General features: G+C 38.3%; 1 protein-coding gene across 2 annotated transcripts in view; it reads left to right on the plus strand.

The window, feature by feature from the left end:
* PTPRO (protein tyrosine phosphatase, receptor type, O) overlaps window positions 1–13102 on the plus strand; it is a 283195-nt gene that overhangs the window by 245330 nt on the left and 24763 nt on the right. For both annotated transcript variants that reach the window (XM_011990820.1, XM_011990821.1), the window contains 2 exons: window positions 3179–3214; window positions 6984–7065. In XM_011990820.1, coding sequence (XP_011846210.1) covers window positions 3179–3214; window positions 6984–7065 — 118 coding nt within the window. The remainder of the gene's footprint in view (window positions 1–3178; window positions 3215–6983; window positions 7066–13102) is intronic.

Here is a 13102-nt window from a genome sequence, read left to right on the forward strand (position 1 = left end):
CTAACACACTGTCCAACTTCCTTTCTAAACTGTCGATTTCTTGGAAATATATATTCCTGTTGATTTTCTAAAACCCATCTGATGTCACTAGTGGTTTGTTTGGAAATCAAAAAAACTCTTTCTCTCTCTCATAGTGTTGCTCGAATCTTTTCCTGGGGTGGTAGCAGAATCAGTGTGGAGCACCAGTGCCCAGTTAGGTTAGTCTCAGGATTGTGTTCTGCAAGGATTTCTGACTTTCATAACTTAGAGTATGTTTCCTATTGAAAGAAATCATCTAAGTCGAACTAGCTATATCTAGATTTAGTGTTAAATCCTTTTTTGTTTTTTTAACTGCCATAACGACCCTCATGCTTTACTCAGGTATTCATCTGCTTGTTCTCAATCCTAAGCAGTTGGCATTTTAAGGAATAAGTGGCATTTAGTTGAAAATGCTCAGCTTTACTCATGGTGATTGCATGTTCTATTTGAAGAATGATATAATCCTAAAGTTCTTTTTAAGATTTGGGGATGGTTTCTGCTTACCTCATCAAAGAGTAAGCAGCACTTACAAAATTGGAGACTTTTAGAGTTTTGTTTTTGTCTTATTTCAACCATTATAAATCCCATGTCCTTGCTATTGCTTTTTTGGAATGAATTGCAGTGTGGATGGCTTTCCAAGACTGTCATAACCATGACTAACTTATGCAGAATGTATCTTAACTTTTGAAGTCATTAGGATTTTGAACCTTCCTAATATAAGTGAAAGAGAAAAAATTACAAGTGCACAATCGTCTATGCATATATGCTGTATGTATGTCTGATGGGGGTTATTTATTGATTTGAAAAATCTTTTGCAATGAAAAGGCAATACCCTACATGTCCCACAAAATCGTCACTGTAACATGTGCACATATTGGCTCCTTCCAGAATGTGCTTAAGTTAAAATTGCTAGCAAAGTCTTAATCTGCATGAATTTTCCCCTGGTTTTATCTTGTTTTAGTCTTGGAATTAGCACAGCAATTGAAAATATAGGAACATTTGATCAGTGTTGCTGTGGAGTTTCATAATTCAATCCTGTCATGTTCCACAGCCTTAGGATACAGAAACTCTTTGGAATCAGCAAGATCTAAATAGAACAATGCAAATTGTATACAAATCATGATTACTTATGCCAATAAGTATATGATATGTCATACAAAACGTAGTATAATTATACATTATATTGAAAGTTCATTCAATAATGAATGCGATTGAAAGAAAAAAATGTGTCTCTCCTCTATGAATCAAGCTTCTACACAGTACACAACTGCCGAGTAGTAGCAGCTTAATATTTCAGCACTGAATTTATTCAGTGTTACCCTCTTACATACATTTGTTACTTCCTAGTTTCCTTTAAAGCCTGTTTGGATAGGAAAGTATTTTTTTGTTCACTCCTGATCACAAAATATGTTGGCAGCCTCCTGACTTTACCAGAGCTGTTAGTCATCTCCGCTGACATTCTGCTTTCCGAAAGCACTAAAGTAATTGGCACTTACTACAAGAAGTAAATATGGAATTCCTAAAACTAACTAAATTACCATCACGGGGCTGAATAAAAAACACTATCAATAAATATTCCTTTAGGTTCCCAAACGTCTATAATATACAGCTATGTCCAACATGACAGTGTTTTTTGAGGGGATCAGGGAGAGGCAGAGTAAAAACTGGACTGATTTTTCCCTCTAAATGTCAGGTATGGAAGACAAAGAGGATGAGGGAGGAAAAAATAGAACAGGAACCATTGAATGGATTGTTTTCACTTAGAAGTGGGAGGAAATTAAAGTTACCCGAAAACCACAAACACCACTTGCCTTTGTGGATGTGTTCCTACATTTCCTGACCTGCATTACTTTCTCTTCATCCACAAGTCCCATCTTTTCAATCAGAACATCACAAGCCCAAGTCTAGTACTCAATTGTTAAAGGAATCATTAAGTGAAATTCTGAGGGTAACATGGCAGAGATATTTTGTTTCAGTTCAACTGAATAAGCGTTTATTGACCACCCACTATGTGTTTCATTAACGATGCTCAGCCCTGGGGGGAAGTTATAAAGTGAGTGTAGCAAGGTGTGTACCTGCAACTAACAGTCACACAATGTGAGAAACTCTCCGTTTGCAAAGTGCTGTGAAAGCACAAAGTAGTGCTTCATCCTGCTAAAAGCTTTCAGGAAGTGGAGATATCCAAACATTCATAATTGTAAATATAAATAAATATTTGGACACATTAAAGTACTAAGATTACAGCTGGTTATTTACTATAGACTGTTTATTTTCTGAAAAGCGGGTGCTTCCATCAAAATTATGTAAAGACCTCTGAGAATTACTTACAAAAAGTTTGCTATAATGTCATTCATACAATCAATCATGTTTCAACATTTATTATTTATAGAAGACAATAAGAATAAAATCACAAAGTGCTTCGATAGATACTGTTAGCTTTAGATAACTTAGGTGAGTTATCTTACTTGGTTGGGTGAAAACCATTACCGTAATTATCCCCCAAACAAATATAACTAACTAAAGCATGTATTAGCATTTCTTGTGTTTCAGCTTATAGACTAGTAATGATGAAGAGCAAGCAGGAATAGGTCCAGTTCTTCAGATAGCTTAAAAATTAGTTCAAGATGAAATAAAAACAATGCCATAGTAGAATTGTATAAGATACATGTCCACACTGACAGCACACATTCACATCCCCAAAGAAAAATGTCAGAAAAAGTTATTTTAGTCTTTAACTAAGAAAACAACATTCCACCCTCTCTTTATTAGTTCTCCATTTCATTCCCCAATTCTTCCTTCCTGCCTGTAGAAACTGGAGTGTGCAGGTGGTAGATAAATACTTCTAGACATTTACAAACTGCTCTAGCAACTTAATTGACAGCAGTTAAAAATTTCATTTCTAGAACTCAGTTCTTGGTAAATGGAAAGTATAAAGTGCAGATATGTTCATGCAATCTACTAGAGTTTTAAAAAATGAATCTGAAATTATTATTATCTTCTCATGTAAGGAAAAGTAATTAAACAAACCTGATGTGTGTTTCATGAAAATTAAATAAAACTGAGGTACCTGATGTAATTATTTAAAGCTCTTCAAGTTTAATTATTATGTTAATCAGTTCTTTTGCCCAGATAAATTTGTCTTTTCTTTTTTAATTATTAGGAGTAAAAATGGTTTAAAGAAGAGGAAACTGACAAAGTAAGTTTTTCTTACTATGTCATTTAAAAGGATGTTTGTTATAGTAATCTTAATGTTCCAATTAAAGATTGTTTGTCTTCAAATAGAAGAGATGCTTAAGAAAGAGGCAAATGCATATTAGGATAGCTAAGCACAGTAATGTATCGGTCGTTTATGCCTGAGTGGCAGTGGCCACTAGAAAAGTGTATCACAGAAATCACATCAGAAATAAGGATAATGTTTATCATTTCAAATCTGAGAGAGTGGATCATTAGTAATTTTTAAAGTCTTGGAGGAGGAAATATGGTATTCTAAATACAGTATATGAAAACCTAATATTTAACTACATCAAAGAGTTTCAAAAATCCTGTTAGTATTTTGAAATTCTGTGTTTATTGCAGGAAAAGGCTTTCACTCTATTTGATATTATAATAAATACTTTGATAATGCTGTCTCAAGAAACCTGTATAATAAATAGAAAAGATAATTAACCTAGCCTGTGGTTTTCCTTATCTATTAAACCATTAAATCACAAGAATTACGATTGTGGTGAGTGAAAATTAACCCCCAGTTGATTTCAAAAGCCTATTAGATTATCACCTCCATGCCTTTTCTTAGTTATATTTCTACCTGTGAAGAGTGGAACTTTCCTTTATATAGAGTTTGTTCTTGATACCTGCCTATATAGAACACTGGTGAATTAGTACAAGAAGGCAATTAGGGGGTCCAGCCAGGTCTGTGGCATCTATGCTTATGGAAAGAAATCATGAGTAATCCATGACATAATCCAAAAGAAAAGTTGATGTAAAAATGTTTCTAGTCAGTCTTGAGTGGCATATAATTTTATGGCATATATGAAAACAGAATAATTTTTTCTAAGTCAATTTCATTTTTTAAATTTATTTTTATTTTTAAATTTATTTTATTGTATTTTTTTGAGATGAAGCCTCGCTCTGTCACCCAGGCTGGAGTTCAGTGGCACAATCTTGGCTCACTGCGACCTCCATCTCCCGGGTTCAAGTGATTCTCCTGCCTCAGCCTCCCGAGTAGCTGGTACTACAGGCACATGCCACCATGCCTGGCTAATTTTTGTATTTTCAGGAGAGATGAAATTTCACCATATTGGTCAGGCTGGTCTAGAACTCCTGACCTCATGTGATCCACCCTCCTCAGTCTCCCAAAGTGCTGGGATTACAGGCATGAGTCACCATGTCCAGTCTCTAAGTCAATTTCAAAGCAGCACACATTCCATTGGCTCATACCAACTGATGTAAGAGAGATAAAACCAGACTGAAGAGAGGAGAGGGTACCATCAACTGGGAGGGATGATTTCACAGAAAGAGAAAGACTTTGTTACCAAAAACTATTAGTTGGGTTGGCAGGTGAGCTAAAGAGGCAGAGTCTAGAGCATTTTGAAGATAGTGTCCTTGGACAAAAAGGAGAGACTATCAAGGCTTGCTCCTCCCAAGACCCAGGCAAAGAAAAGAAGGAGAAGCAAGACCCAGACAAAAGATATGGTAGAGATTAGGAGTGGTAGAACATACCCACATGCAAAAAAAACCTCACATCAATTCAGCTTCCGCCTTCCCCCTCTCATTTTCCTTTGAGTCCTCTCTCCTTCTCTAGAAGACAGTTCTTGAGAGGCTTTCCTCTCACCTTTTTATTTGCCTTCTCTACCATTTTTTTTTCACTCCAAATGCCCCACCACTACCGTGTCCCCCTGGTTCCCATTTTCTGTCTCCACTTGTCTTCATTCCATCCTTCCTTTCCTTCACCTCCTCTTTTTCTTTCTCCTCTGTAGGTATTTGTCCTTTTGGTCTTTGCTCCCTTCCAGCTTTCTTTTTCTTCTCCTGGTCATTCTCGTTCTCCCTTATGTCCATTCTTCTGTTTGCTATTCCTTCCTCTCTCTCTCTCTTTTTCCCTCTGCTTCTTGCTTTTACTTCTTTTAACCCATAAATACTTTGTCTGGTTTGCCTTCAGTGTACATGTGCCCATTTTCCTAGTAACAAGATGAAAGCCAGAGTTGTTAAATCCAACTTTAAGGCCAATACACAGCCCAAAGACACCAGCCAGAGATTGCCATTTTAAGGGAGTTCATTCCAGGAGAGGAGTCCCAACTTTAGCCCATTATTTTGGAAGGATAACAAGTTTGAAGTGGGACAAGTTTTGAACTAGGACTTACTCTCCCTGGATTCCAGTGAGAATTCTACTGCTTAGTAGACATGTGATGTTGGGCTACTTATTTAACTCTCTTAGCCATGGCTCTCTCAGCTGGAGCTTGGAGCTAATGTTGTCTGTTCCTGCCTCAGGGATCGATTAAGCAAGATAACGCATGTGAATATTTATGAAGTGTAGCATGTTTTATAAATGAGTTATTATTATTACGTAAAAACATTTCAGTTTAAAGTATTCTCTGGAAGATATAATGCCCTCTAAAATTTACTAAAATATTAACATAAATGAATTCATCAGATTAGCTAATCAACAACTTTAAATGAGCATTATTAAATACTATGTATTTGCTCATTGGACATAAGACCACAGTTAGGCCGGGCACAGTGGCTCATACCTGTAATCCCAGCACTTCGGGAGGCCGAGGCAGGTGGATCACTTGAAGTCAGGAGTTCAAGACCACCCTGGACAACATGGTGAAACCAAATCTCTACTAAAAATACAAAAATTAGCCAGGCGTGGTGGCACCTGCCTGTAGTCCCAGCTACTCAGGAGGCTGAGGCAGGAGAATCGCTTGAACCCAGGAGGCAGAAGTTGCAGTGAGCCTAAATAGTGCCACTACACTCCAGTTTGGGTGACAGAGCAAGACTCTGTCTCAAAACAAAACAAAAAAGACCACAGTTAGATGATATAGGCTGAGTAACATGCCACAAGACCAAGGGAAGGGTCAACTATAAGGACCCTGCCAAAGTGGAAAAGCTTGAGTTAGATGACAGAATGTGGCATTCTGCAGAAGCAGAGAGCTACTTTAGAGAGCAAATTGGTTTAGGTAGGCTCTAGAGGAGATAAGCAGCTATAGAAAACTACAGGAGATAAAATTAGATTCTTATTCTAAAAAAAAACGAAGTGAGAACTGCTGCTGCAGATGCAGAAACATAAGCTCAGATGTGTTACTTGATTGAATCTAGATATGCAAGCCTCTAAAGATGACACTCCAGTGAGACCCTGGGAGCTTTCTGGACAAAAGTTTCATCCCACTGATCCTGCCTCTGCTTTGGAGAGACTGTAGCTAGCAGCACAATTCCTTATACTTGTAAAGCTGTTGAAACTTACAAAGTTCCTTATATACCGTATGTCAACCTCGTAGCTATAACTATTGTATTTTATGGATGAGAACATTGACTCTGAAAGAGTTAGGTGATTCTCTAGGATAACACAGTCAATAAAGCAAAACCATAATTGAAACAGGTCTTTGAAATCTATTCCTTTGTTATTTTCCATATGCCAGAGTTTTCTAGAGGCAACATATATGGGGATGTTTATATGAGTATGCATGTATATAGTACTGTACTGCTAGAGTAAGAGTCAAGTGAAAATCTAGAGATTTCTCCTCTCAAGGAAGCTGGATATATATGCCCTTCTTTTCAATTGCAATATATTAAGGATTGGTAACTTGAACTATAAAAAAGAAAAAAATAATAAAAAGGTGAGTGCTAACCTTAGAGAAGTAAAACTTCTATTTTCTCCAAGAAAATTAAGAAGTATGATATCAAACAATATATTATACCTATCAGCAAGAATTTTAAATTGTATATATATTTCTTTGTGTTTGGCAAAGCCCGGTTCAACTGGATGACTTTGATGCCTATATTAAGGATATGGCCAAAGACTCTGACTATAAATTTTCTCTTCAGTTTGAGGTGAGTTGGTTAAGGCATTTTCTACCTTCTGTAATGGAAAGGGCCTGGGAATTGTGGGTTTTGTGTTGGGATCAAGTCCCTGCTCACTGGCAGTGCTTGTGATGTGTTTGCATAACAAAAAGGGCGTTGGCCTGGCGGGGGCGGAGGGGGGGGGGGTGCTGATCTGCTGGTTCAGAGCAAGGGCTGTCAATCCTTGCTTACTGGGCAAGGCCTCAGGTGGCACAAATGAGGGGAAGAAGAGAATAAGTGCAGGTACTAAGGTGGCAAACATAGGTATAGTAGAAGTCATCATTGAAAACCAGGGAAATCGAGAGTACAAGAAGAAAAATGCAAGCTGAGGCATGAAGCCTGAGGCAGAATTTCCCTTTCAGGGGATTTATAGAGTTTCTCATGCTTCTTAGGCCACAGTAGGGTCGGATCGTGGATAAAACTGACCCCCTTTGTGTCCTGGGCGTATAACATCCTGGAGTGGGGCCTTTCAAACTATAGGACTCCTGGCATTCTACTTAATAATTTTTGTGCAGTTTTATTTTCTTTCCTTGGACAAATTGGGAAGATAAATTTACACACGATTTGTGTTAAGAAAAAGATTGCCAACATCTCTTTTTTTCTGAAGGACACATATTTCTTTGGATCTAAAACCATGTGTCAGAAGAGATGGAAGTGAGTCTAAGATCTCAGCAGCGTGGGGGAAGATAATTAGTTCTCACTTTTTCTTTCCACAAATTTTATAGCTCATAACAGTCTAAATGGCCTCCCATCCTTCAGGTTTCTATAGCATGGCTTGAGTGTTCAGTGATTCAGGGAAAAGGGGAAGATAAAGTGATTTTTCTAAATTCTGCAGTTTTTTTTGTTTTTTTTATAAAGCCTTTTAAGTGCTCTTTTCTACTAAGGTAGCTGCTTTTTCTTCATTTTTTAAAATCATTTCTCCTTTCCACTTATCAGCCAAGGACAGCTGTAGTCTGCAAAAAGCATCATGGTCCTGGTGTGGAGACACTAACGGTGAATTTGAGGATGAGAAGAATCTTATACATCACCAAATACAAAGACCCCTAACTACCACCTGTGTCCTGAAAAATTCTACACAGAGCCTGCTCACTTATCCATTGCACGCAGGTGCATAGGAAATTATAGATGCTACACCAAATGCTATACTCAAAGACATTCAATTTGAATTGGAAATGAATGATGAGGATGGCATTTCAGAAAGTATATCAAGGAAAGGAGGAATTTTTTCTAAGCAAACATGAGGGAAACCTGAGAAAATAAATAGCTAGATGATTCTGACAATGGTGATAGAAATTATGGTGTAGCTACACTTTTAACCTTATTAAAGTCACATTTTCTTAATTCCTGCATGCCCTTGGTGGCACAGCTAGGATCATTACCTCCGCTGGCAACTCACAGTTTATGTCTTGAAACCCAAGTGTAACTATCACTGTTTCTGAATTATATGATTATAAAAAATTCAACAAGTCATTTTCCAGTAAACATATTCTTTTAGTTGTGAGTGACAAAAACATAGCACAAACTAGTTTAGACTAAAGGAAAGGGGGTTTATTTAAAGGATACTAAGGTATCTCACACAATCAAAGAAAGGGTTGAGCAGTTAAACCACGGAGAGGGAAGCAGCACAGTTTCAGGGATGACTGGAGCCAGGGACTAGAGCCCTGCAGAGGCCCCTCTATTTCTCTCTCTGCCTTGGTTTCACTTTGTTTCACTGAACACCGAGCTCTTTTTCTTTTCTTTTCTTTTTTTTTTTTTTTTTTTGACAGAGTCTCGCTCTGTTGCCCAGGCTGGAGTGCAGTCGCACGATCTCGGCTCACTGCAAGCTCCGCCTCCCGGGTTCAAGCAGTTCTCCTGCCTCAGCCTCTCGAGTAGCTGGGCCTACAGGTCCCCGCTACCATGTCTGGCTAACTTTTGTATTTTTAGTAGAGACAGGGTTTTACCATATTGGCCAGGCTGGTATCGAACTCCTTACTTTGTGATCTAGCTGCCTCGGCCTCCCAAAGTGCTGGGATTACAGCCGTCAGCCACGATGCCCAGCTCAACCTCTTTTTCATAGTGAAAAGCAGCCAACAACAACCTTTGAGCACCACAGCCTTTTGTTTCCATGGTTTCCAAAGGGAACTATTATCTCTCTTGTTTGTAGTTTGAAAATTAACAGGGGAGGATTTTGATGGACAAGCCTGTGTCATGGTGCCCATTCAAACCAATCGCAGCCAGAGAGGGCAGATGCACAGAATCTCTAACTAGAACCATGTGGTCAAGTAGCAAAACCTAAGAAGGGCATTATCTCCCAATAAACAGAAGGTATTGGGAGAACCAGGCAATAAGTGATGAGCATGCTGTCTTTAGATATCACAAAACTGTGAAAAGCAGAATTATAAATTGTATGTGCTAAATGTTCAATTTATAATATGCTGAGGGCTTCTATACATTCAATGGATAAATGAATACATTTAGCCTGACTTCATAGGATTTATAAGGGAGTCAGGAATGTGCTAAACTAGGAATCTAAAAACCTGAATCCTCACTACAGTGTGGCTACTAATTATTAACATTTTTAAAAACATGTTTTTTTTCTTAACCAATTGATACATAACGAGTTGGGGGGGATGATGTATTACCTACAGATTTTTTATGTAGTGAACATGCTCATGTATAAGTTTCAATTTATCCAACTACTTTGTTGGAGTAATTCCTATGGATTGAAACTGCCCAGGCAAAGTATATGCAAAATCTGCATTTTGAGTAAATTTCCCATAAGTGGAGTAAGCTTTCCCAGTGTTTGAGTGTTCCCCACTTCCTAAAACTATACAAACAGTAGATATCCACATTTGTAATCATTGATAATGTAATATTACAAAGAAATTACTTTTCCATCTGTTAACAGTAAGCTACATCATCTTCATATAGCACTATTATTCATTTGTGTTACTTCATTTTCCTCTGTTTCTTTTATTTTCATGTACCTTATAATCTTCATCATTTTGTTACTGATTTCTAATAGCTGATTTATGATTCAAGAGGTTAACGTTTTGTCGAGCACTGCAAATGAAATACCATTTTTTCTCATTTTTTTATATTGGGGTTTTATTTGGAGTTTGTACAGAAGCCGTGTGTTGAAAAATAATCATGTCCTGCTTTTTTTAAGTACATTTTCTCATCACCTTAGTTTCTTTATGTATAAAATGGGTGAGTTGAACTAGATCAATGCTTCCCAACTGGACAAGGACCAGTCAGCCCCCAGAGGAAATCTGAAAATCTGTGGGAGTGTATTTGGTTGTTAAAATAGCTTAGGAGGAGGATGCTAACAGTATTTTATGGAAGAGGGACAGGGCGTTAAATGTTCTTCAATGAGTGGGGCAGTCTTGCACAATGGAGAACTGTCCTAGACCAAATGTGTTTGAGAAATATGGGTTAAATATGGGATGAGGCTACAACCAAGCTTTATAACCCATGTGTATTAGTCAGGGTTCTCCAGAGAAACCAATGGGATGTTTATATAGAACGAATATGATTTACATAGAGATCTATTTTAAGGTATTGGCTTATGAGGTTATGGAGGCTGGCAAGTCTGAAACCTGAATGGCAGGCTGGCAGGCTGGAGACCCAAGGAAAAGTTGAGATTGCAGTTTTGAGTCTGAGGGCAATGGGGAGGCAGAATTCCTCCCTCCTTGTGGGACCCATCTGTTCTCATCAGGCCTTCAACTGACTGGATGAGGCCCAGCCACATTACGTAGCATAATCAGCCTTCCTCAAACTCTACTTACATAAATGTTAATCACATATGAGAAAAACACCTTCACAGCAGCAGACTGGTGTTTGGCCAAGCAACTGGACACTATAGCCTGGCCAAGTTGACATATAAAATTAACCATTACACCATGATTTGAAGGTTTTTAATATTGTTATTTATTATGATGCTCTCTTCATACATTTCTATTCTTAGGACATTATTTGTCATATATGTTATTAATTGGGTGGTAAGTCCTGACATTGTTTACATGTTCTGGTGGGAAAATACAACTTACTCTCTAGAGCTCTGTTTTAAGTCACAGGCTTAGACTGTATGTTTGGGACTAACATTTGCTCAAGCAGTGGCCCACTGGTCCAATTTACTTCCTTCTTCATTTGACAGACTTCAGGTATTACCAGTCCTCAGTCCCATTCTGCCCCCTACATCCTCAGTGTCAGGGTTTCCTCGCTGATTTTCATAGAAGTATTGTGCTCCCGTGCCTGATTTCAGGGCGTATGCTGGACCTTTCATATGGCAGCCCTCAAATTTTCTTGAAATATATTGATAGCTAATTGAGGCTTAAGGAAAAAAATGCTCCTAGCTCTAATGAGAATTCAAGAGGGTATGAGATGACCGAATCACCTTGGTCTAGATAATTCCAGCAGCTGAACTTTTACTTGTTCTGTTTATATTAATGCTTAGTATTTGTATTCATTTTTATGCTGACATTGAAATATCACATTTGCATTGAGAAATTACATCATTTATAGGCATTTTGCAAATTGAAACCAATGTCTGGATTTACATATACTACCAATACAGCTGTAAGTCATACATGAAGCTATATGAGTTACTAATTTGTGTTTACTGAATAAATTTCTTCTTTCCTCTGAATCTGATTTTAAATCTGCTAGAAAGATTGATTATCCTTCTGATAAAAATATACACCTTTCCTTTAAAAGCCTTGGGACCCAGGGATTAAAACAGGTTCCTCACTTTTTATGTTTCACATGGGAAAGATTTTGAAGAACCAGACTTTATAACCGAAATGTGAGAGTCCAGAAGACATGTCACATGTTGCTCATTCTGCTATTAATGTCTGTACTTAGTGTTTGATCAGGATACTAGTAAAGGCCCTCACCATCTCTGTTCAGACATGTGGCTGCAAAGATAAAAAACAAACAAACAAACAGGAAAACAAGCTACAGAACTGGCCGTGCAGTTCACAAGAGGTGACCTTTGATTTCTGGTAGTAGAATTTACTTGCTATACATGGAACTTCTTCTGTCAACACCACCGGCACATTGTTTCTCTTCACTTTTTCCATGCCTACAGACAAGTAATCTAGTAGTCTAGTTCATCTGGCTCTGATGTCCAACCTATCCCAAAGCAAACACCAAAAGCAAACTGACACTGTTACAAACCCTAAGACCAGAATACAGATTGTGCTGTCCTCAGAAGATGATGTTGCAGGTTATGGGCTGAATATTTGTGACCCCCCAAAATTCCTATGTTTAATCCCTAACCCCCAAAGCAATGGTATTTGGAGATGGAGCCCTTGCTAAGTAATTAGGATGAGATGAGCTCATGAGGGTGAGGACTTCATGGTGGGATTGTTGCAGGACTTTTCCTTAGTTCAGCTAAAGATGAGGTCCTTGTCCATCCCACAGCCATGAAAATTTAGGTCACAGGCTGTTTGGAGGGTGAGTAAAACAGGGTTTTATTGGGTGAAAAGGAAGAAAAGGGAGAAACAGGGACTCTCACTAGGCTGGAGTCCCTGCTAGAGCACTTCCCACCGGCAGCTTGAATCTCAGGTTCCACACAGGAAGAGGAGAGACCAGGCTCCTTCCCCACTGCAAACATGGTGAACTTCCCAAGGCTCTACCTCTGTCAGCAGGCTAGTTGGAATTTCTCCAAGGACCCCCTCCTACCTGACTGTCTCAGGATTAGCCAAGACAAGATGCCTAAGAATGAAATCTACCTTGTTGGCATCTTGATCTTGGACTTCGCAACCTCCAGAACTGTGAGACATAAATCTCTACTGTTTAAACCACCACTCTCTAGTGTTTTATTATGGCAGCCCAAGTCAACTAATATAATGTATATGCTTGTGCTTTGCTTTCCAAGACCCGTATGCTTCAAACACAGCCAACAAAACATAGCCTGCTATTGGGTTTGGGTGACCATATTAGTTCCTATGGCTGCCATAACAAATTACCACAGTTGTGGTAGTTTAAAACAGCAGAAATTTATTCTCACAATTGCAGAGCCAGAATTCCAAAATCAAAGTGTCAG

This window comes from Mandrillus leucophaeus, unplaced genomic scaffold (assembly GCF_000951045.1).
Source record: "Mandrillus leucophaeus isolate KB7577 unplaced genomic scaffold, Mleu.le_1.0 Scaffold383, whole genome shotgun sequence".
Lineage (NCBI taxonomy): Eukaryota > Metazoa > Chordata > Mammalia > Primates > Cercopithecidae > Mandrillus > Mandrillus leucophaeus.